Source organism: Pan troglodytes, chromosome 13 (genome assembly GCF_028858775.2).
Source record: "Pan troglodytes isolate AG18354 chromosome 13, NHGRI_mPanTro3-v2.0_pri, whole genome shotgun sequence".
In the NCBI taxonomy this organism is placed as follows: Eukaryota; Metazoa; Chordata; class Mammalia; order Primates; family Hominidae; genus Pan; species Pan troglodytes.
The window spans coordinates 127,750,558-127,776,423 of record NC_072411.2 but is presented as its reverse complement, the minus strand read 5'-3'; the positions used below and the strand labels follow the sequence as shown (position 1 = coordinate 127,776,423).

Sequence of the window (25,866 nt, the reverse complement as noted above, 5' to 3'; positions counted from 1 at the left end):
TCTTCAATAGGAAATGTAGCACTTTTCTCACTATTTACCAACAGTTCCACTGTTCCTACCTCCATCTAAGCAACCATCATCTGTCTCCTGTATTCCTGCAGTAGCCATCTGACTGGCCTCCTTGATTCTATCTGACCCCTGTACATCTATACTCAATAGGGATCACAATGGTTGTTTTCAAGTAGTCATGCCACTCTTCCACTCAGACCACCACAATGCTCCCTTGGAATAAATCTCAAAGCCATAGGATAGCCTATAAGGAAAGCTGCAGGGTCTCACCTTCTTTTTCCTCTCCAATCTCATTTCCTGGTCTTATCCTTTTGATCCAAACTGTTCCCTCAACACTGACCTCCTTGTGATGCACTATTCTGCCTTTGGGTTCTGTAGCAACTGTTTTTGCCACTTGTAACACTCTGTTACAAGATATCTACATACGTCATCCCACATCTCCTAACTATCTTTGGGAACTACCAATTGATTGCATCTCACTTCCAAATCCATCTTCGTTTCCTGCTTGTGACAAAGGAAATAGGCTCTTTAAACATTTTCTTCTGGGCTGGCTGGCCCAGTGTTAAGTTTTGTCCACAGAAGATACTGGAGAAACATTGAAGCAGAAAAGAGTTTTGCTTCCTGGTTCCTGTATCTCACTGGCCAAGCTTCTGCAGTGCAGGTGGCTTCTCCATGCTCAGCTGCTGCAGAACATGCAGCTTCTTTGGCATTTAACTTCTAAGACACCCAAAAGCTATTAGCCGCCTGCTGATCTCTCAGGCCATTATGTAGTGCAGTGCAGTATCTCTGGCGAGAAACTCCTTGGGACAGTTTTCCCCAGCACCCTAGAGGGTAATTCTCTGACAAGTTGCAGAGGCTGCATTTCCAGCAAGTCCTGCCTTGCACAGTTCCATAGCAGTGTCTCTGGCTCCGATGACGCAAAACTGCGCACTCCCAACAAGGTCTGTATCTTAGCCCTGGGCCAGAGGCTACTCTGACTCAGCCCTGGGAGTTAGTGGCTGCTCCTTGTATCTTCTATTCTTGTATTATTTACAGCTTGCTTTACTTTTTACCAGACAATTCTCTTACTCCAATCCTCTTGTCATTACTGATTCTTTACAGTAAACTTTTCCTGTTCCAATTACTATATGGTTTCTCTCTCCTGTCGGGCCTAGACTGATACAATATTTTAGCTCAAATATCAAGATGATGTCTTTTCTGTCCTCTACTTAAAATTTCCTTCTGCATCTCTTTACCTTGATTTGGATTTTTCTTTCTTCTATTGCACTGATCATCTTCCAACATACTAGCCAGTTTATGGATTATGTTTATGATTTATCAACTGCTTACTTCTGTAGAATATAAACACCCCAAAGGTAAACATCTATTTCACTTTTGCTCATGGATATATCTGCAACTTGTAGAATAATGCTTGGCCCATAGTAGGTGCTCAATAAATATTTATTAAAGAACAATCATATGGATTCCAAGCATCTGTCTCTCTGAAGAATGCCTACATTGGCCCCTGCTGTGGGAATTTAACTTGTTGCCAGTGGCTACAGTTAGTATTCCCACATCCTTTGGGGGAATGAGGGAAATGCTAGTCCTCCCACTTGTCCTAGGTTATAAATTATAGAAGCTGCTTATCGTTGTATGCACAGGCCTTCAGACGCAATATTTCCCTCTACTAGACGCAATATTTCCCTCTACTATCATACAGGAATGTTTTCTCAACATCTCCAAATTGATTTAGCCATTTTAACCAAATCAAGAAATCCTTATTCGGTTTTTTTTTTTAATGTGCCAATTAATTTTACATTTAATGTACTTGTATTCCCTGTCAAGCCAGTTTACACATATTGCTAAAACAAAGATTTTCACAGATACTGAAATGTAAATTTTGGTTAGAAACATAGGATAACCTGCCAGTTAAGAAACAGATCTGTATAACTCTGGCTTCCTTTATCTGATAGCAAATGTTTATATGACATGTAAATAACCATAGCCAAGTTACCTAGACATAGTTAGGGAAAAAATAAAATTACAAAATATTGAAACAAGTGAGGTCTAATTTTCATTTATCTGGCTACTATTTAATTTATGGGAGCAGAGTCTTTTTACTATATGGAAGTGAATATCTCTAATTTGAATTTCATTTCTATGTACTTTTTTTTTTTGAGACAGAGTCTTGCTCTGTCACCCAGGCTGGAGTGTAGTGGTGCGATCTTGGCTCACTGCAACCTCCACCCCTTGGGCTCAAGTGATCCTCCAGTCTCAGCCTCAGAAGTACCTGGGACCACAGGTGCACACCACCATGCCCAGCTATTTGTTTTGTATTTTTAGTAGAGATGGGGTCTTTCCATTTTGCTTAGGCTAGTTTCAAACTCCTGAGCTCAAGCAATCCACCCGCCTTAGCCTTCCAAATTGCTGGGATTATAGGCATGAGCCACCGCACCCAGCTGGCTTTCTTTTAAAGATAGCCCAGCTCTTATATCACACAGAGATGGAAGACTATAGAAGATAAAATAAACAACAGGACTCCTTAAATAATGATTGTATATGGAGAGTAGAACTTTTGTTACTTGGAACTGCAAGGACATTACTCAGTTTGGTTAGCCACATTTTTGGAGACATAAGAGCATTTTTATTCAGTAGCAACGTACTTTTTCATTTTAAGCATTTTTATAAGAAATATTTCTAAAATACATTATGTCCTTATTTTCAACAGTTAAAGACACTTCCTCTGAGAAGCCATCTTTGGCCCTTCTAGTTTGGGGTAGGTGCCCTTGATCTATGCTCACAAAATACCTGGTATCTTCCCTTCCAAAGCACAGATTTCACTTCACTGTTGACATCAGTGGGCTACACTGGGTTGTCATGACTTTTAAGGGAGAGAATCTATCTTTCTTGTTTCTCTATTGCCTAGCATAGTATCGTGCCACATGCATAGTAGACACTCAGTAAATATCTGTTGACTAATGACATCTTCAAGGGCATCACTGCAAACACTGAAAACAACACAGGGCAGATCATAATCAAGGCCTTGTAAGTGGGTGCTGCTATGTATACATTCTTTAAACTTTGGCTAGTAGCAGGTACCAGTCCTTTCATGTTCTTTTCCCCTGCTTGTACATTGTGTCCTAATATGCTATAGGGTTAGAGACCCCAAATCAAATTTATACTAAGTAAAAATAAGTTTAAAAATTAAAGAAAGAAAGAAACTAAAATTCACAAGTTTTAGTGCAAGAAGAAGGAGTTTGGCTTCTCTAAGTTCTTTCTTATTCTTAGTTTTCAGCTGTTCTGGTTAGACAAAGTTGTCAGAAAGCAGAGATTTCCAAAGGGCAATGTGTTTCTGTGTTCTGCTCCATGTAGACAACTTAATTTAATACATATTAATAGCTAAAAATAAATTGTAAAAAGCAGGTCTTAAATCACTGCCCTCCTACTTAACAAGAAAAATCATAGATAGCAATTCGTATAATAGAAACTGTTAGCGCAGCTATAGAGCCATAAAATCAAAGTACTCTTTATGCAATAAGTCTATGCTTCACTGAGGTCAATTAAAGCAAGATTTATGCACACAGGCAGTCACTCCACCTTAAAAAATGGCTTTTACACACTGTAAGGTAGGGTGAAGAACTGCTCTAAAGCTGGATCCCTACATAATGGAAAAAAAGGAATGAATCTGGAAATATATACCTGTCCTCTAAGAATATGATAGAAATGGCTAAGTGAAACCGGAAATATACAGGCATAAGAAAGATTAAAATTAACATCCAGAAGTCATTTAAGGAAAAGAAATCTCAGCTCTCTGTTGCATCTCAATTGATAACATTATTCTTTAACCTTATATAAATGGCACAAGCTGAACATTCTTTGATTTATATTATTTGGATAAAGTAAAAGATACATGGTGCCAACAACACATTAGTCTGTCAACAGTATTCTTTGTGACAACCCATAATTAGTTTGTGTACCGATCAAGATTCATAAATACAAAACAACTGAAGAAAGGCAGGGTTTTACAAACCGAAAGAGCCAGCAAAGCAATCTCATCTTTTACATCATTCAGAGTGGTTGCTGTATTATAAACAAAGCAGGGCCTGAGTGATGGATGGAGAGAAAATGCACTCGCTCTCTGAGGATCATAAATCACCATGCTTTTCTCTAAGCTCTCCAGTATCGGAACTTCTTTCTACATTAAAGTTGCCTGAAAGTGCATTAACTCTTCATAGCAATTAGTCTCCTGAAAGACTTATTTATTAAAACATACATTATTCAAAATGTTCCCATTCATCATTACTTATTAAGCCCACGTCTGCAGTAGGCATCAAAGGTACAACGACAAAAGGACAAGGTCCATGTCTCTAAGGTATAGTCTCATTAGGATACAAAAAAGATAGGCAGATACTTACAATAAAATATATTAGCAGATATAATGGCATTGTACACAAAGTATAGTTCAATCACAGAAAAATGCTTACATAAGTTATTACAGGGAAGGTAGTTGACCCTGTTCCTTGAGGGATGAGTGGAAATTTGTTGCAGAGAATAACTTGGAAAAGAAACTCCAGAAAGAAAATTTTACAAGCAAGGGCACAGAGGCAGGAACAAGCATGGTTTGTCTGGAGTAAACTAGGTAGTCTGAGTTGGCTGTAAGAGGCATGGTTGGTAGGAGGTGTGGCTCTGCAGGCAGGAGCAGATGAAAAAGGTCATGCTAATGAGTTCAGTTTTATCAGATAAATGATAAGCAGGATAGTGACACGATCAGATGAAATGAGCAGAATGGTGCTATAATTGGATACACATGTGAGAAAATCCTCTCTGAAAGTAATAGGGATGATGGATTTGTGAAAGTGAACCTGCAGGAAAGATGACCAGTTAGGTGCCCATGCAATTGTCCAGGTGGGAAACATGATGGACTGAATGAGATAGGAGCATAAAAGTGCAAACAGGTGGAGAGACTGACATAAGTGGAGCAGAATTGGCTGGACTTGATCACTGATGAGAGATCAGGGCAAGTGAAGGAGTGCAATCCAATTAGGCTCTTGCATGTCTAACGTGGGTGTCAAGATAAAAAAACATGGAGGAAACGCCTGGGTCAGTGTGGATATGACAAGTTTGAAGGCTCTCTGTGATATCTACAGATAGATGTATGTGTGAAGATTCAGACATCTGGAGATAATGTGGAATTCATGACTTATTTATTCAACAAAGATTAGAGTGAGAAGACAGGAGAGCCAGTGGGAGTTCAGAGACATCATTTAAGAATCAGGCAAAACAACAGACACCCTCAAGGAGACAAATAGAGTAGTAAGAAGATGAAAATTAGTAGCGGGTCAGGCATAAAAAGCCAAGGAGCATGGGATTTAGGAAGTATGGAGGTTCATAGTCTAAAATGCTGAAGAGACATACCAAAGGATAGGGATAAAAGGACAACATTGAGAAGAGAACCGAGATTCAATTTAGTGTCATGGCTAGGGCATCAGAGAGCAGTGGATTTTGGATGAGGGTGGAGGCCTCAGAGCAAACATGTGCAGGAGGCCTTTCAGTAGCCAGCTAAGCAGGAAGGGAGGGATGCAGGACGGTGGCCTGAAGGAGCCACCTGCTCAAAGATGCAGTCTCAAATGAGTTAATTTCATTGTCAGACTGCTCTGGGGTACATTCACCCATTAGAAAGATTTCTTTCCATTACTATTAAATCTATGAGATGGAGAGTAGCAGTATAAACAAGAAAAAGTCACTTTCTTAAAATTAAAAAAAATAATTTTATAGTTTTGTACAGTACAAAACGCTTTATATTATCAAATGGGAAAAATGTTTTTGCCAGATATACTCTCTAAAAAAATACTGACTGAGGCCAGGCACGGTGGCTCACGCCTGCAATCCCAACACTTTGGGAGGCCAAGGTGGGTGGATCACGAGGTCAGAAGATCGAGACTATCCTGGCCAACATGGTGAAACCCCATCTCTACTAAAAATACAAAAAATTTGCCAGGTGTGGTGGCAGGCACCTGTAGTCTTAGCTACTCAGGAGGCTGAAGCAGGAGAACTGCTCGAACCCAGGAGGCAGAGGTTGCAGTGAGCCGAGATAGTGCCGCTGCACCCTAGCCTGGGCGACAGAGTGAGACTCCGTCTCAAAAAATAAATAATAAAAATAAAATAAAAACACTGAGTTGGAAAGATGAGAATGAAGCCAAGTTATCTCCCAGGGAACATGCTTATATAAATATAGGCAGGGGCCAGGCACGGTAGTTCATGCCTGTCTTCCCAGCACTTACGGAGGCCGAGGCGGGTAGATCACTTGAGGCCAGGAGTTTGAGACTACCCTGTCCAACATGGCAAAACTCTGTCTCTACTAAAAATAAAAAATTAGTTGGACGTGGTGGCTCATGTCTGTAATGCCAGCTACTCGGGAGGCTGAGGCAGAGAATGGCTTCAACCTGGGAGGCAGAGGCTGCAGTGATGAGCCGATATCATGCCACTTCACTCCAGCCTGGGCGACAAAAGAGAGACTCTATCTCAAAAACAAACAAACAAAAAAACATAAAACAAAAAACAAACAAACAAAAGATAGGCAAGCTCTGAGGTGCCTTCTGAGGATGGTGGCATCGATTTCCTTTAGGTCTTACGGGCCATGTTGAAGTCTAGAAACATGAAGGAAAGGTAAAACATTTGATGAGAAAAGAGATAAAGAGGTGGAAGTCGTTTAATAAAGGCAGGTTATGAACTCCTTTCTGCCATTTTGTTTAGAAAATCCTAGTAATTATTAATTCAATAATTTAGTACAATACTTTCTAATGCTTTCATATAAATGCAAAGAAGAGATCAATCTTTATATAAGTTTGAGGCCAGACAAAAACAGAGACTTCAGGGAAAGTTGCAATGAGGGTTACATTTAGTATTCTGCCCTTTCTCCACTTCGTCTGCAGACATGCTTTTTGATGTCTATTCACCCATTACTGGAAATTGATGCAATTGTTGCAATTAAGGAATTGTATAACTTGGGAACATCAAGTCTCGTATTTCTCACCAAAATGCTACAGAACAGGCAGAGATCAGAAAGGTACACGGCATAAATTAACATCACCAATCCCTACAATCCAGGGGTTCTGGAGAATCACAGGTGAAAGCACTGGGAAGTGGGTTTGCTGTATCAAGAACATTGCGCATTACCTGTTCCACAACTCTCTAGGGATTTAGGGGACCAGTTCCCATGCTGGGACAACAAGAGAGCTCCCAATGAGGAAACTCAGCAGTGAGGATCATTCAGACTGATGTTTATGCACACTCTAATTTTAATCCTAATATCATTTTAGTGTCAGTATTTTACTTGGATCTTTATGTTCTAGAAGTTCTTTGGCCTGAGGACTGCTGGACTAAAGAGTGTATTTTCTCACATGTGAAGCCAAAGGAAATGAGATTTTTTACAACCAATAAAATAATCCAAGCACTTTGTGGAGGGATGATTTCCATTATGTGGAGCAAAGGAAAGACAAAGAGAAAAATAGGGAAGGGAATTATATTTTGCCCTATTTATTTGCCAAGTATTTAGAATGTATTGTGATATTTCTATTATCCCATAGAATTTTAGTTTACCTTTTGCAGTTTTCATTAACTTTCCATGAGTTGACTTTTGAAGCATTCAACCAGATAGTTGGATGGTTTCTAGGAAAGCAATATATGCCTGTTCCTAGTATCACCCTGATAACTCAGAATTCTAGGTTGGACACAAGATTCCTGCCCTCTGGAGTTTATACCCTGTATAATTCTCTCTCATTGAGTGCAGAAGCAGGACCATGAATATGATGGTATTTAATTCCTTTGATTAAGTTAGGGATTATGGAAGAAGGTGAAGCGATTTTCCAGTTAAAATTATTGCTTTTACTAGGTTGACTCTGAGTTAATAAGAAAGGAGATTAGGCCCAGTGCAGTGGCTCACACCTGTAATCCCAACATTTTGGGAGGCCAAGACAGGAGGAACAATTGAGGTCAGGAGTTTGAGACGAGCCCAGGCAACATAACAAGACCTTGTCTCTACAAAAAATAGAAAAATTAGCTGAGCATGGTGACACATAACTGTAGTCCAAGCTACTTGGGAGGCTGAGGTGGGACGATTGCTTGAGCCCAGGAGTTTGAGGCTGCAATAAGCTATGATCATGCCACTGTGCCCCAGCCTGGGCAACAGAGAAGAAAGACCCTGTCACAGAATAATAATAATAAAGTAGATTGTTCTGGGTGGGCCTGTGTTAATCAGGTGAACTCTTTAAAAGAGGGTCCAGGCTTTACCTGAAAGGACAGAATCAACATCCAAGAAACTCTTCTGTTCTTGAGAAGCAAGCTACTGCATGTTCTATAACAGCATAAATAAATAACAAAAAGAAGTTTTGCCAACAACTATGTAAGCTTGAGAAAGAACTCTGAGCCTCAGATGAGACTCCAGCTTCAGCTGACACCCTAGATTGAAGCCTTGGAAAATCCTGAGCTGACTCCTAACCCAAGGAAACTGTGAACTAATAGAGGTAGTTCGTTACACAGCATAAAACACACCTCTAAATCAATGCCTGATTACAATAGACACACAGGCACATTGGGCTTATTGATTTCTCATGGAAGGCTCCATCTGTGCCAACAACATGGGTAATGAGTCATATTATGAATCTAAGACACTGAACAAACTAGGCCAATGCTGAACTTAATAGGAAGATGTTGGGTGAGACCAGTAAAAAGGCAGGGTATTCTTTGGACTGGACAACAACCATGGCAAGAACCGAGGGAAAGATGCATTGCATGATGACTTGACTTGCAAACTGTTTCATTCATGAGCCTCAGGGTACGTTTAGAAAAAGATCACACATGGTAGATGCGCAACTCCATCTCCATCTGAGCAGTGCCTGGTTTGACAGATGGGTCTTACACTAGGAAGCCTAGCAGCATCTGATTCTGCCAACCTGGGAAGAGAAATCCAGGAATGTGGGCCTTCAGTGATAATCTCCTACATCCTTTCCTCATAAAACAAGAATACACATTAGAACAGTATCCAATGCAAAAAACAATGGGGATTTTGAGAGTTTGCTTTCCACCTTCTTTGTGCTTTATTAGTATAGTGCTAAGCAGTGTTTTGAGCACTTCTTGGGGGCACACTATGAAGTACAAGTGCCACTTGCTATGTGAACAAAGGCATTAACAAGGCAAGTTGCAGCCATGTAGACAAGCCTGTCAAAAAGCCACCAGAAAAGCCATTGCTGAGCCATTTGAAGGAACAAAAAATATTGCTGAAAAAGGAAAGACTCTTTCAGAAGAGCCAAATAAATTCAGAAAAAGCTAAGCAGCTATTCAAAGGGCTACATATGTCAGTATTTGCTGAACCTCTATCATCTCATTTATTTTCAAAGTCTGGCCAGGGACATTTGGGAAGTCACTGCTGTTGTCTTCACCACCCTCCCCTACCTGAGAATACAGCCCAGCAATGACAGGGGAAGGGAAGTAAGGTTATCAAGCATCTGCTATTTGTCAGACACTAAGCCAGGTGCTTTGCTAAGTTGCTTTTCTCTGTCTAGAAACTTTGTATGATGGATTATTTTTTGATTGCTGCTTAACAAGTGATCACAAATTTAGCAGCTTAAAAATCAATACCTTTACTAGCTCACACTTCTGTAGATCAGATGTCTGGGCACAGCCAGAATCCAAAAGGCTATGTTCTCTGCTCAGGGTCCCATAAGCTCAAATAAAGGTAGCAGCCAAGCTGAATCTTCATTTGGAGGTTCCAGGGAAAAATCTACTTCCAGGCTCACTCATTGTTGGCAGAATTCAGTTCCTTGCAGTTATAAAACCAGGTCCCAGCTTTCTTGCTGACTTTCAGCCATGGTGCTGCTCTCAACTCTCAGAGGCTGCCCATGTGCCTTACCACATGGCCCCTCTATCTTCAAGCCAGCAACTGTGCCTCAGGTCCAAAGATGATACAGGAGTAGTACCGCAGGGAGTGGGGGAATCTTGAACACCATCTTAGAATTCTGCCTACCACATATGGTGAGTATTGTTATTTCCATCTTACAGAGAGAAAACTGAGGCTGAGGAAGAGAAAGAATGCTAATGTCTGCAGCACTGATATGAAACCAAGATCTGTGTGCTGGGCTTTTGTTGTACCCATCATTCAAATAGTGCATATTGTATCCACTAGATGATTTTTCAACCCTCACCACCATCCATCCTTCTACCTCTTGGAGTCTCCAATGTTGTCTATTATTCTACTCTGTTTGTCCGTGTGTACCCATTGTTTGGCTCCCACTTATAAGTGAGAACATGAGGTATATGACTTCCTGTTTCTGAGTTATTTCACTTAGGATGACTTCCAGTTCCATCTAATCTGCTAGAAAAGACATTTCATTCATTGTTATGGCTATGTAGTATTCTATGATCCATTTGTATGTGTATGCCGCATTTTCTTTATTCAATCCTCTATTGATGGACACTTAGGTTGATTCCATATCTTTGTTATTGTGAATAGTGCTGCGATAAACATACAAGTGTGTCATGAACTACCACAAATTTAATGTATTAAAACAAAAGAAAACATTTGATGAAATGGTTTCTTTCCCTTTGGGTATATACCTAGTAGTGAGATTGCAGCATCAAACAGCAGTTCTAGTTTTACTTCTTTAAGAAATGCCCATACAATTTTCCATAAAGGTTGTACTAATACATATTCCAACTGACAGTGTATAATGTTCCCTTTTCTTTGCATCTTTGCCAACATCCATTTTTTAACTTTTTAATAATAGCCATTCTAACTAGCACAAGATGACATCATACTGTGGTTTCAATTTGGATTTCTGTGATGATTGGTGATGTTGAACATTTTTTTCATATGTTTATTGGCTGCTTGTATGTCTTCTCTTGAAAAGTATCTATATATGTCCTTTGCCTACTTTGTATGGGGTTACTCATTTTTTCCTTGAGTTGTTTGAGTTTCTTATAGATTCTGGATATTAGGCCTTTTTCAGATGCATAGCTTGCAAATATTTTTTTCTACAGTTTCTCTGTTTACTCTGTTGTTTCTTTTGCTGTGTAAAAGCTTTTTAGTTTAAGTCCCATTTGTCTAGTTTTGTTTTTGTTGTGTTTGCTTTTGAGGACATGGTCAAATTCTTTGCCTAGGCCAATGTCCAGAGGCATTTTTGCTAAATTTTCTCCTAGGACTTGTATAGCTTCGGGTCTTATATTTGGATCTTTAATCCTTCTTTAGTTGATTTTTGTATATGCTGAGAGGTATGGATCCAGCTTTGTGATGGTTAATACTGAGTGTCAATTCGATTGGGCTGAAGGATGCAAAACATTGTTCCTGGGTGTGTCTGTGAGGGTGTTGCCAAAAGAGATTAACATTTGAGTCAGTGGACTGGGAAAGGCAGACCCACCCTCAATCTTGATAGGCACCATCTAATCAGCTGCCAGTATGGCTAGAATAAAAGCAGGTAGAAGAATGTGGAAGGACTTGACTTGCTGAGTCTTCCAACCTTCATCTTTCTCCCATGTTAGATGCTTTCTGCTCTTGAACATCAGACTCCAAGTTCTTCCACTTTTAGACTCTTTGACTTACACCAGTGGTTTGCCAGGGCCTTCAGCCACAGGCTGAAGGCTGCACTTTTGACTTCCCTACTTTTGAGGTTTTGGAAGTCAAACTAGCTTCCTTGCTCCTCAGCTTGTGGATGGCCTATTGTGGGACTTCACCTTGTGATCATATGAGTCAATACTCCTTAATAAACTCCCCAACATATATGCATCTATCCTATCAGTTCTGTCCCTCTGGAGAATCCTGACTAATACAAGCTTCATTCTTTTGCATATGGCTATCTAATTTTCCCAGAAGCATTAAATAGAGTGGTCTATACTCAGTGTACATTTTTGTTAACTTTGTCAAAGATCAGTTAGTTATAGGTAGGTGGCTTTATTTCTGGGTTCTCTATTCCCTTCCATTGACCTATATGTTTACTTTTATACCAGTACCATGCTGTTTTGGTTGCAGTAGCCTTGCAGTATAATTTAAAGTCAGATAATGTGATCCCCCCAGTTTTGTTCCTTTTAAGGATTGCTTTGGCTATTCAGGCCTTGTTTTTTTGGTTTCATGTGAATTTTAGGATTGGTTTTACTCATTATATGAAAAATGACATTGGTAATTTGATAGGGATTGTGTCAAATCTCTAGATTGCTTTGGACAATATGGTCATTTTAATCATACTGATTCTTCCAGTCCATAAACATGGATGTTTTTCCATTTGTGTCATCTATGATTTCTTTCATCAGTATTTTGTAGTTGTCCTTATAGAGATGTTTCACTACCTTGGTGAAATATATTCCTAGATATTTTTATAGCTATTATAAATGGGATTGACTTTTTGAATTGGTCCTCAGCTAGATATATATATATATAAAATTTTATTGATGACTGAATGTTGATTTTGTATCTTGGAACTTTACTGAATTCATTTATCAAATATAGGGAGGTTTTTTTTTTTGGTGGTATCTTTAGGTTTTTCTAGATACGAGATTAAATCATCAGTGAACAGGGATAATTTGACTTCCTCTTTTCCAATTTGGATGCCTTCTATTTATTTCTTACCTGACTGCTCTTGTGAGGACTTCCAGGAATAGTCTTTTAAAAAACGTTATGGCCACTTATAAGTGTCACAGATCTGCACTAGGAACTGAGAAAGCAAAATCAAATATGTGGCTGGCCCTGACTGGTGCTGACTTAAGTCCTCAAACTAGGATTCTAATCTGGGAAACCTGTAAGTTCCCCAAGATGAACACACTCAACTTGTTTCCACTCCTTTTTCTTCAACTGTCTCCAGGTTGTTTCTAAAATTTTACACTGGAAGAAAATCTAATTCTGGCTTCTTTAAGTTGGTCAACACCAAACAGCCATAATCAGCAGATATTCTTTGTAGGAAAAAGCACAGTATTAAAATGTGTTAAACCATTTCTTCTCTAGATAAACACCCGATTACATGAAAGAAAGGCATGTGGTTGTCATGCCAGATTTTCTGGTTTCTAGAAAGTGTTCCTTTAACTCATTGCTGGCTCTATGACCTGGATAGAGTAAAACAGGCTATGCTGGGGAAGTAGAACCAAAACTGTTTGTAAGCAACATGAAAGAAAGGACCATTTGTGTTCTCTCTGTTGCTGGAGCTGGATCCCAGTACAACAGGGTAGATACTCAAAGTATTTTCTGAATAAATGGAGGCATGAGAAATGACATTATTAAAGGCTCTAAATTACTTTTTTGGGTAACTCTTAAAAAGAGGTTTTGTGTCTATTTTTAAGGCAGTGACTTATAACAAACTTCAGCTTCACTTGGTTCTGGCTCAACCACACATTCCAAGATTGTAACAACAACCATGATTGCAAATATTGTAGCGGGTATCCCAATTTTTGCTTCCAAAGACATGACTTTACTAAACATGTCTAAAACGAAATCAGAAATCAGGAGAACTATCCCAATCAAAAGTATTTCTGATGGCTTTGTAAAGAGACAGTCATGAAATTATATAATAAAGAAGTTTGAAAATAACTTGAGGAAGAGTTCATAACAAATGGAAGGTAGGAATACTTAGCTGGTTCTTGTAAAGACTCAAAAATGTAGAGATAATTAAAGGTTAATAAAGCAAGACTAATAACGAAGAAAAGAGAGAAGAATCAAATAGATGCAATAAAAAATGATAAAGGGTTTATCACCACCGATCCCACAGAAATACAAACTACCATCAGAGAATACTACAAACACCTCTATGCAAATAAACTAGAAAATCTAGAAGAAATGGATACATTCCTCGACACATACACCCTCCCCAAGACTAAACCAGGAAGAAGTTGAATCTCTGAATAGACCAATAACAGGCTCTGAAATTGTGGCAATAATCAATAGCTTACCAACAAAAAGAGTCCAGGACCAGATGGATTCACAGCTGAATTCTACCAGAGGTACAAGGAGGAAGTGGTACCATTCCTTCTGAAACTATTCCAATCAATAGAAAAAGAGGGAATCCTCCCTAACTCATTTTATGAGGCCAGCATCATCCTGATACCAAAGCCGGGCAGAGACACAACCAAAAAAGAGAATTTTAGACCAATATCCTTGATGAACATTGATGCAAAAATCCTCAATAAAATACTGGCAAACTGAATCCAGCAGGACATCAAAAAGCTTATCCACCATGATCAAGTGGGCTTCATCCCTGGGATGCAAGGCTGGTTCAATATACGCAAATCAATAAATGTAATCCAGCATATAAACAGAACCAAAGACAAAAACCACATGATTATCTCAATAGATGCAGAAAAGGCCTTCGACAAAATTCAACAACCCTTCATGCTAAAAACTCTCAATAAATTACGTATTGATGGGACATATCTCAAAATAATAAGAGCTATCTATGACAAACCCACAGCCAATATCATACTGAATGGGCAAAAAATGGAAGCATTCCCTTTGAAAACTGGCACAAGACAGGGATGCCCTCTCTCACCACTCCTATTCAACATAGTGTTGGAAGTTCTGGCCAGTGCAATTAGGCAGAAGAAGGAAATAAAGGGTATTCAATTAGGAAAAGAGGAAGTCAAATTGTCCCTGTTTTCAGATGACATGATTGTATATCTAGAAAACCTCACTGTCTCAGCCCAAAATCTCCTTAAGCTGATAAGCAACTTCAGCAAAGTCTCAGGATACAAAATCAATGGGCAAAAATCACAAACATTCTTATACACCAATAACAGACAAACAGAGAGCCAAATCATGAGTGAACTCCCGTTCACAATTGCTTCAAAGAGAATAAAATACCTAGGAATCCAACTTACAAGGGATGTGAAGGACCTCTTCAAGGAGAGCTACAAACCACTGCTCAATGAAATAAAAGAGGATACAAACAAATGGAAGAACATTCCATGCTCATGGGTAGGAAGAATCAATACCATGAAAATGGCCATACTGCCCAAGGTAATTTATATATTCAATACCATCCCCATCAAGCTACCAATGACTTTCTTCACAGAATTGGAAAAAACTACTTTAAAGTTCATATGGAACCAAAAAAGAGCCGGCATCGCCAAGTCAATCCTAAGCCAAAAGAACAAAGCTGGAGGCATCACACCACCTGACTTCAAACTATACTACAAGGCTACAGTAACCAAAACAGCATGGTACTGGTACCAAAACAGAAATATAGATCAATGGAACAGAACAAAGACCTCAGAAATAATGCCGCATATCTACAACTATCTGATCTTTGACAAACCTGAGAAAAACAAGCAATGGGGAAAGGATTCCCTATTTAATAAATGGTGCTGGGAAAACTGGCTAGCCATATGTAGCAAGCTGAAACTGGATCCCTCCCTTACACCTTATACAAAAATTAATTCAAGATGGACTAAAGACTTAAATGTTAGACCTAAAACCATAAAAACCCTAGAAGAAAACCTAGGCATTACCATTCAGGACATAGGCATGGGCAAGGACTTCATGTCTAAAACACCAAAAGCAATGGCAACAACAGCCAAAATTGACAAATGGGATCTAATGAAACTGAAGAGCTTCTGCACAGCAAAAGAAACTACCATCAGAGTGAACAGGCAACCTACAAAATGGGAGAAAATTTTCACAACCTACTCATCTGACAAAGGGCTAATATCCAGAATCTACAATGAACTCAAACAAATTTACAAGAAAAAAACAAACAACCCCATCAAAAAGTGGGCGAAGGACATGAACAGACACTTCTCAAAAGAAGACATTAATGCAGCCAAAAAACACATGAAAAAATGCTCAGCATCACTGGCCATCAGAGAAATGCAAATCAAAACCACAATGAGATACCATCTCACACCAGTTCGAATGGCAATCATTAAAAAGTCAGGAAACAACAGGTGCTAGAGAGGATGTGGAGAAATAGGAACACTTTTACGCTGTTGGTGGGACTGTAAACTAGTTCAACCATTGTGGAAGTCAGTGTGGCGATTCCTCAGGGATCTAGAACTAGAAATACCATTTGACCCAGCCATCCCATTACTGGGTATATACCCAAAGGACTATAAATCATGCTGCTATAAAGACACATGCACACGTATGTTTATCGCGGCACTATTCACAATAGCAAAGACTTGGAACCAACCCAGATGTCCAACAATGATAGACTGGATTAAGAAAATGTGGCACACATACACCATGGAATACTATGCAGCCATAAAAAATGAAGAGTTCATGTCCTTTGTAGGGACATGGATGAAATTGGAAATCATCATTCTCAGTAAACTATCACAAGAACAAAAAACAAAACACTGCATATTCTCACTCATAGGTGGGAACTGAACAATGAGAACACATGGACACAGGAAGGGGAACATCACACTCTGGGGACTGTTGTGGGGTGGGGGGAGGGGGAGGGATAGCTTTAGGAGATATACCTAATGCTAAATGACGAGTTAATGGGTGCAGCACACCAGCATGGCGCATGTATACATATGTAACTAACCTGCACATTGTGCACATGTACCCTAAAACTTTAAGTATAATAATAAAATAAAATAAAAAATAAAATATAAAAAAATAAAATATTCTTTATACTAAATACTATGTTAATATCATATTATTAAAAGATTATGCCTTGGGAATACTTATTAATATTACAATATTATTAAAAGGTTATTTTGCCTGGGGAATATTTCTTAATGCCATAATATTGTTAAACGATTATTACAACTGAGGAATATTTTTCTGTTTATTTGGGCTACTGTGCAATTCTTTTTGCTCCTTTTCCTTTTATTCATTTTATTTATTTTTGATACAGAGTCTCACTCTGTCGCCCGGGCTTCAGTTCAGTAGCACAGTCTCAGCTCACTGCAATCTCTGCCTCCTAGGTTCAAGCAATTCGCCTGCCTCAGCTTTCTGAGTAGCTGGGATTACAGGCTCCCGCCCACATGCCTGGCTAGTTTTTATATTTTTAGACCGATGGGGTTTCACCTTGTTGGCCAGGCTACTCTCGAACTCCTGACCTCCAATAATCCACCTGTCTAGGCCTCCTAAAGTGCTGGGATTATAGGTGTAAGCCACCATGCCTGGCCTATTTATTTTTAATTGGCAAAAATTGTGTATATTTGCCATGTATGTTATTTTGAAATATGTATACATTGTAGAAAGGCTAAATTGAGCTGATTTATTTATATATATATATAAGCTCACAAGCTAATTTTTATATATATATATATATATAAGCTCACATACTGTTTTTTTTTTTTTGTAATGAGAACTCAAAGTCTCTTAAGGATGCGCAACACAATATGTTGTTATTAAGTATAGTTACCATGATGTACCATAGATGTTTTGAATTTATTCCTTCCAACTGAAATTCTGTATCCTTTGACCAATACTTTCACCCACTCCTGCCCTAGCCCCTGGTGATCACCAGGCTACTCTTTACTTCTACAGGATTAACTTTTTTACACTTTACATGTAAGATCAAGCAGTATCTGTCTTTCTGTGCTTAGCTAATTTCATTTTACATAATGTCTTCCAGGCCCATCCATGTTGCCAAAAATGTCAGGATTTTATTCCTTTTTATGACTGAATAGTATTCTATTGTATGTATGTGTATGTATGTGTGTGTGTATGTGTGTGTGTGTTTGTGTGTGTATGTGTATGAATGACATTTTCTTTATCTATTCATCTGTTAAGAGGCACTGAGGTTGATTCCACATCTTGGCTATTGTGAAGATTGCTGCAATAAACATGAGAGTAAAGATGTCTCTTCAACATACTGGTTTCCTTGGAAGTGTATCCAGTAGTGAGATTGCTGGATCACATGTTAGTTCTATTTTAAATTTTTGCTCTATTCACTATTCCTTAATGGCTATCTTAATGTCTATCAATAGTGTATAAGGGCTGTCTTTTCCCCACATCCTCTCTAGTGCTTATCTTTCATATTTTGGCAATAGCTAGGTGTGAAATTAAGGCTCTAACATGCGAAGTGGGTGTGCATATCTTTTCTTTTCCTCTTTGTTTTTAATATATGTGCTATACCAGACCAAAATTTCATATTATTCAGGCCTATTAGAAGTGGTGATTCAATAAGGTATTCAGCTCTATTTGTACGGCACCTTCTTTGTACCATGTACAATCATTGGCATTAGTTCACTAGGTTGTCATAAAGCTGTGAGGGATGCAGGATCTGATCAATTTTTCCATTATTCACAATCACTTTAAAGGTAAAGAAACAGTCCCATTGGATCACTTGCCTAAAGTCAATGTTTGCCTGTTGATCCTAAGTACAGTCTCTTTTGCCTAAACTAGACCGCATTTCTAACAATGACATTATCGAGGAATCGGCTATGTGTTTACCTGAGGAATGGGGATGACCAATGTGAGGGTGCACACTCCCTCCTTTTGCTGGATCACACATGAGACGCAGCTCATAGGACCTCTCACTCTTTCTACTTAACCCCCTTTAGATCATCTAATCTTTCCTCAAAATAAGCAGGAACCACACTGAAGCAATAAAAAGGGGTAATTAAAATATTTATAGTATACTGATTGCCAGTTTATGCTCACCACTATATAAATTTTTTAAAGGTGTTTCTGTTGTAGATAATCTGAAAATAGAACAGTAAACATATATTTTTAATGTAACAGAGTTACAATTTTTAAACACTAAATTATACTTTTTTGGTATGTGATTTTTTTTTGTTTGTTTGTGCTCAACAGTTTTATTTTTTTCTACTCTGAAAAGCCATTTTGTAGAGTCCAGTTCTTTTTACTCTTATCCACAGGGAAGTCATAATCCTTTACTTAAATAGAAGCTGGTTACCATGGCAATCATTCTAATGCCACTGAATCAATATTTTGATTTTGCTGGCATTTAATGTAAAAAGAAAAGACAGGCTAAGATTTATAAAAGTTATTTTTTATGTTTGTTATACTGTTGATAGCTAGAAAAATTATAAAGAAAACATATGCTCTGTAATGAACTCCAGTTATAGCACAATTGTAAAGAACTGAGAGTTCATAAAAGAACAATCTACATATTGATATATTAATAATTTTGGCTCTGAGTACACACATATATACACATGCATTTGGACTCAAGATTTTTCTCCTATCCCTGAATTGAGCCCTGTCTTTATGCTATTATCATTGAGGTCATAACTTGGTAGAAGAGATTTGCATATATCTACTTTTGCAATTGCTGGTTTATTAAGTGTTCTGAAGAGAAAAAAAAAAAAGGAAAGTAAAATTCCCATGAAGAATCACTTCTCTATGGGAGTCTACTATTTCTGCACTGGGTCCCGACAACTTATGTAGCCCACTGAACACCCTCAGAGCTCCTTTTTGAGGAGAAATGCTGGATTTGGAGTTGGTGTTTAATAAGCTCACTACCTATCAAGTATTTTTTCCAAGTCTAACAAGTCTTTGCTGCTACAGTTTAACCACACTTGCTATTTTGTCTTCAGAAGAAATAAAGCTTGTTGAGCTGCTGCATTCTGCTTGACAAGTAGCCATTGGGAGCCCACTATCCTTAGATGGTGAAGACATCTGAGAGAGAATTATGAGACTCTCTGTCCCAGGAACTAGCTATGAAACATCCCAAATGAATGGGAATCCCTTCTATTTTTAAGACAAGTGAATTGCCACTCAAATTTTTCTTCTGTGGGACAGTAATCACGATTTTCTCCATACTTTCACTCTAAGTAGCCCAGCTCCCCCTCCACGAAGGCGGCTTTTCTGAGGTATTCTGAGGTATTCTGAGTGTATTTTACACGCTTTCCAGAAATGTTTCTGCCAACAAGGCATTGATAACACATCCCTTACGGGCTACTTTCTTTGTCCTTCTCATCTCTCTTCTCTCTTTGGGTGGTTCTTTTATTCCCCTTTATTCTTGAATTATTCCTGACTGCATTCAGGCCCCCCATCTTTCAGTGATCACTTTCTTAAATCAGTAATTTTCTTTTGAAAACAATCTAACATAATTTATTAGGTAGTTTTCTGGCAGTAGAAGTAGGAGAGTGGTGACTACTGCACAGAGAATCACAGAAAATAAAGAGAAATGAAAAGCACCATGTATCAAGGAAACCTATGAACAACATTTAAAATTTACAAATGGTAGGCCTCTGGGGCCTTTTAGTGTACTACTGAGTTAACTAAACACCTATTAATACATTGTTTCTTAAAAAATGTGTTATAAGTTGAAGGACTTACTGATAACTCTGAATCATGAGAAAAAAAATCAAATGTCTAATACTCTAAGAGGGCAGAGGAATAACAGTTATACACACACACACACACACACGAATGTTCATTGTAGCACTATTCATTGTAGCTGCAAAACAATCAATCTGAGTATTCATCAACAAGATAATGATTAATTACTTGGCTGTACACTTCTCTCTGTTAAAGTTGTTTCTTGACAAATTGCACACCATGGAAATTAGTTACAATAGAAGAAGTGAAAATACAAAACACAAGACTATACACTATGATGTCAATTTTGCAAATATGCAAACACATACATATTATTCATTTGTGTGTCTTAACCACATATACTTACATGCAAGGCATTTTTTGCATATGTATAGCAGGAAAAACTGAAGCCACAGGAGTTTTTTTGTAGAATTTATGGACTGACTCTATCTCCAGGCATTTATTGGTATTGAAGATATTGGTTGTTTTTGGCTAAAGGCACCTGAACACCAATGAGAGAGGAAGGAGAGACAAAGATGATGGGAGAGATGGCACATACCTCATAGGCATCTGATCTCATGGACTGCCTATGAGAATCTGTGGAAAGATTAGGCCAGAAGGCCAAGGGGCTTTCATGAGGGACTAGGGAGCCCATGTCACAATGAACACTGCCTAGTTGAAGAAAGGACCATGTGGCTCTCTGCGGCAAATATACTTGGTACCCTAGCGCTCAGAGAAGCTTGCTGTGGAGAAAGGAGAGTGGGGCAGAAGAGAAGCTATGGGACCTGGTGGAACACCTCTCTCAAACTGGTCACTGGCAGCATTGGGAACCTTGAAGTGTTTTCCACATTTGCTATGTAAAGATTTCAATGTGCCTGTGCAATGAGCTGAATGTTTGTGCTCCCCAAATTAGAATGTTGAAAACTTAATCCCATAATGATTGTATGTGGAGGTAGAAAGGGAAGGAGAGCAGTGCTTTCAGGAATAGGATTAGCATCCTCCTACGAAGAGGCCAGAGAGGCCTTTCTGCCCTTTGAGGATACAAGGAGAAGTCGGCAGTCTGCAACCAGGAAGTGGGCCCCAACAGAGCTCTCAGGCTTCCAGCCTCCAGAACTGTGAGAAATAAATTGCTGTTGCCTATATGCCACCCAGGCTATGGTGTTTTGTTATAGCAGCCCCAAATGACCAAGATAGCTTGTGTCAAGGCACACTTAAGGCTACTTTCCCACCATGGAATTCTCAGGAGTAACTCAGGGAAGCTGAGACTCTACTAAATTCAGTAAGGCCTAAAGAGCTGGTGAGATCTGGTGTTAATATGACCTAATTTATATTCATAGACCAGCAAGGAGGCTGGAATATATTTGATTTGTATGTTTCATAGCTGAGAAAAAACACAGGCAGGTAAAGGTAAAAATTGGAGATATTAAGTAGAGTTTAAGATTATAGTATGCACACATATACACACATAAATACATAAATTCATATTCATTGGAAGGAAATTCACCAAAACATTAAAAATGATTATAAGCTTTTTCTTGATATTTTCCTGAATTAAAATGTCCCCTTGATAATCAAATAATAATACCTTTAATTGTATAAATAGTATAAGAAAATATAACTTTTAGATATATTTCTGGGCAGAATAATTTTTGAATAATTTGAAGCTTTAAAGGATTAAAAAAACTCATATATTGCCTTCCCTTTCTGAACTATCAGAAATACATTCTTCTGGAAATTTGACAACACATCAATAAATAACCTTCCCCTCAATTCTTCTTTTCTGGGACTTCAGGGTGAGAGGCAGGATTATGTGGCCCAGTGAAGAAGGCACTTGCCCCTGGGCATGCTGACCTGAACATACTATCTGAAAGAGATTTCTAGGTGACATGGACATGGCGTGTTTTACCTTCAGTCCTCTCAGGGGGTTTCCCGCTCTTACTGGCTGCAGTGCTGCTGACCGTCTCTGATGAGGTGCTCAGCTTGGTGCTGGGGTCCCTCTTGGGTTTGGGTGGTGGTTGTCTCCGTGAGCCACAGCTGCTGTCATCGTCTGTGCCCCCAACCGAGTGCAGGGACTGTGATCTCACAGAAAAGCCACTGGAGCAAGGATGGGGAAGTCTGTCCTGAGGAGCAGGCATTGTCATGAATCCCATGCGGAAATGTTTGCCCACGTAACTTCCTTCGTGGCCTCGCCCTACTTCTCCACCTATGCTGTAAAAGAAAGCAGACCAAAAACCATGAAGACAAAAGGAGCCAGGATATACAAGATCATACATGTGAGAATATTACTAATAGGGAAAATTTCAAATCTTCATTTTAGTCCGGTGAAATGCTGCCTTTTAAAACAAACTCAAGTAGCATGAAAGCATTCTAACTTTTGTGTTAAATTTTGTTTTCCCCAAAGGAAAGAAAAAATACTGCATAGAACACTTATCTTCAATCACTTTATATTTACTTTAGGTAAATCTTATCAGTGGCTTAAAATGTAAACAAGAATTCCATGACTATGACTCAGATTCATTTTGACGTGCAATTCAGTCCTAGTGGTCAGCACTTGAGACTCTTGTCCACTTCATCAAAAACATTCCTGCTTTTATGTGCTTAATATATTGGAGAAAATGAAACAAAAAACAATAATAAATGTTCTGTTACGAAAGAAAGAAAGAAAAAGAAAGGAAAGGAAGGAAGGAAGGAAGGAAGAAAGAAAGAAAGACAGACAGACAGACAGACAGACAGAAAGAAAGAAAGAAAGAAAAAGAAAGAAAAGAAAGAGAGAGGGAGGGAGGGAAAGAGGGAAAAGAGAAAAAGAGAAAGAAAGAAGAAAGAAAAACGAATAAAGGAAGGAAGAGAAAGAAAGAAAGAAAAGAAAAAAGAAAAAGCAAAGCAAGACAAGCAAAGAAAGATGGGAGGAAGGGAGGAAGGAAGGAAGGAGAAAAAGTAAAAAGCAAAGGAGAGGAAGGGAAAGGAAAGGGGAAGGCAGGAAAGGAAAGGAAGGAGGGAAGAAGGAAGGAAGGAGGGAAGGAAAAAGAGAAGAGAAGAAGAAAGGAGGAAAGGCAGGGAGGGAAGGAGGAAGGAAGGAGGAAGAAAGGAGGGAGGGAGGAGAAAATATTTGCTTAAATTGGTGAAGGTCTTGCCAACCACTCTCAGTCCTCCAGAATCTTCAGTTACACTAGAAACAGTCCTACTAAGAAATCAGACACACTAAATAAAACAGCAACATTGAGTAAAGAAGTATAGCTTAAATATCATTTGATCCTGAGATGATTCTAATACTTCATAAATATTCAGTGTATGCAAAGTTTCCAAATTTAAGGTTCTTAAGTTTTACATAGGAAAGTTTGAACAAAAATATTAAAATATAAGAAATCCCCTCTAATTTTGGAACTCAAGCAATTATTTAGGAAATGACTCTTGGGCCTCTGTCTATGCTATTAAGTAATAGTGACTCCTTTATGAAAAGAAGGGACACAAATGTGAATGTAAACTTTTAAAAGGAAGATTTTTCTAGAGTTTTTATCTATGAAGTTCATTCACCAAGAGTAAACAGAATTTTTTAAAAATACCATTACAAAATATTTGACTAATTTTCTTAGATATGTTTGAATGGTAAGAAGTACCTCTGAGTATATGAAGTTTGGAAGCTTGCTGAGTCTACCTTCCCAGACATGTAAGTTTATTCAGATCTTCATTTAGTAAAACTAATTTTGGCTGGCTGTGCCTTCATAATATGATGGAATTTTATATCTTTCATATCGTTACAATGTTTGTTATAATTTTAACATTCCAGTAGGAACAATAATGACAAATGAGATTTTCTTTTCCTCCTTCAACTGGGGACTTATGACAATTACATGTCCTTTGGGGATACAGACAAGAAGAATTTAACAAGAACATTAGATTCTTGATTCTGACCTTTAACACCAATGATAACTTGCCACTCAACCCAAAATATTTTATATGTATTGTTTTCTGAATATTTTCAACTGATACTCAGACACTAAGCACGGAGTACCATCTTTGCAATAAAGGTGGCTGGAATTTCAGTGCACTAAAAATCAACAGTATCCAGAAGCATGAATGGAGTCCAAGTGATGGCTAAGGGGCAGTGTTGACATGATAGCCGAAAGTATCCTAAGTCAGTGCAGTGTTTTTATGTGTTTTATCCTCTCTCTCTCTCTCTCTCTCTCTCTCTGTGTGTGTGTGTGTGTGTGTGTGTGTGTGTGTGTGTTTTAAAGAACGGCAATTAAGACATACATTAGAAGCTTATCCAAACAGAGTGGTTTGTGAAAAACGAAGAATATGAGAAAGGATGGGATAGTGGACGTGAGGGGCAGTCTTGGTATAGGAAGGTCTGTCTTCAGTTTGTGATGGTTGTGGTTTTGATCTTTCTCATAGATGATATACTTGATGTAATCTAACTTTGCTTTCAATTATTTTTCATCCTAATGTCTTTTGTTCATTTCTGTTTCATCACAGCACAAAAGGTGCTTTAAGGATTTATTTAGCCAGTCATCCCATTTCTGGTAACACAGCCACCTGGGGAAATTTATGCATGTGTTAATGCACATGGGCATTTATGAGTTACTAAAAATAATTCTATCAGCAATTTCTCAGTTACTTTTGACCTAAATGGAGCCTGAACTTTTTCCCGGACTGACAATTTACTCTGCTTCATTTCAGAATTATCTTTTTTAACAGCACACAACAACTTAATCTAACTCTATCTGCTTTGGTTCATATATGCCTTTTACACACACACACACACACACACACACAAACACATTAACATTTCTTTCAAGAGAAATTCAATGCATGCTTCAAGCACTAGCAGGTACCACTGCAAGTTTAGTTTGACCAGGCTGTAAATACAAGATGAAGAAATAGGACAAAAACAAATTTGGATGCGAAGACCATTGTTCAAGTCAAGGCTAGGGACAAACAGTAAAGGTGATGGCACATCTAGGTTCAAGAGACCCAGAAAGGTTATTAGCCCAAAGCAAATTGAAGATTGTGAAATGCAGCATACAACTAGTTTCTGAATTTGCTAGGAATCTGTGGAGTTTTTTAAATATACAGATTCCCAGACTCCATATGAAGGGCAATGATTGAATCATACCTGTTGAATCAGAATCTCTGTGGGTGTAGAAGATGAATTTGTGTTTTTAAAACTATATCCAGATGTTTCTGATGTAGCTAATCCAGAACCCCCCCAGAAATATTAAGAACAATAGTTAGGGCCATTAATGAGTAGATATATCAATTAGAAGCAATCAGGAAGAGGTAAATACTAAGCAAAATATCACGAATGAGAAAACATACAACCTATTAGCCAAATCTTATTAGGTTATCCTGCAGTAACAAACAATCCCCAATCCCTAATGTTTTTTAATGATATAGGTTTGTTTCTTGCTTGTATGAATGCACATCAACTGTGGCTCTGTTTCACATATCTTCTTCACCCCAGGATGTAGCCCCATTGGGAATTTTTCTCCTGGCAGAGAAGGAAAAACACCAACTAACTTATATAATGTCTCTCCTGGCTTCTGCTCAGATGTGGCTTATAATCTTTCCATCACTTTCCACTGACTAAAACCAATCTTATGGTCAAGCTTGAGGTCAGTGGCCTGGGGACATATTCTCCTCCAATAAATACTGCAAGTCATATG

The 25,866-nt window shown here is 38.4% G+C and overlaps 1 protein-coding gene across 4 annotated transcripts in view; it reads right to left on the bottom strand.

The window, feature by feature from the left end:
* Window positions 1-25,866, bottom strand: part of NYAP2 (neuronal tyrosine-phosphorylated phosphoinositide-3-kinase adaptor 2) — a 333,066-nt gene that overhangs the window by 195,920 nt on the left and 111,280 nt on the right. For all 4 annotated transcript variants that reach the window (XM_054679437.2, XM_054679436.2, XM_054679435.2 and 1 more), the window contains exon 4: window positions 22,110-22,411. In XM_054679437.2, the coding sequence (XP_054535412.1) occupies window positions 22,110-22,411 (302 nt within the window). The remainder of the gene's footprint in view (window positions 1-22,109; window positions 22,412-25,866) is intronic.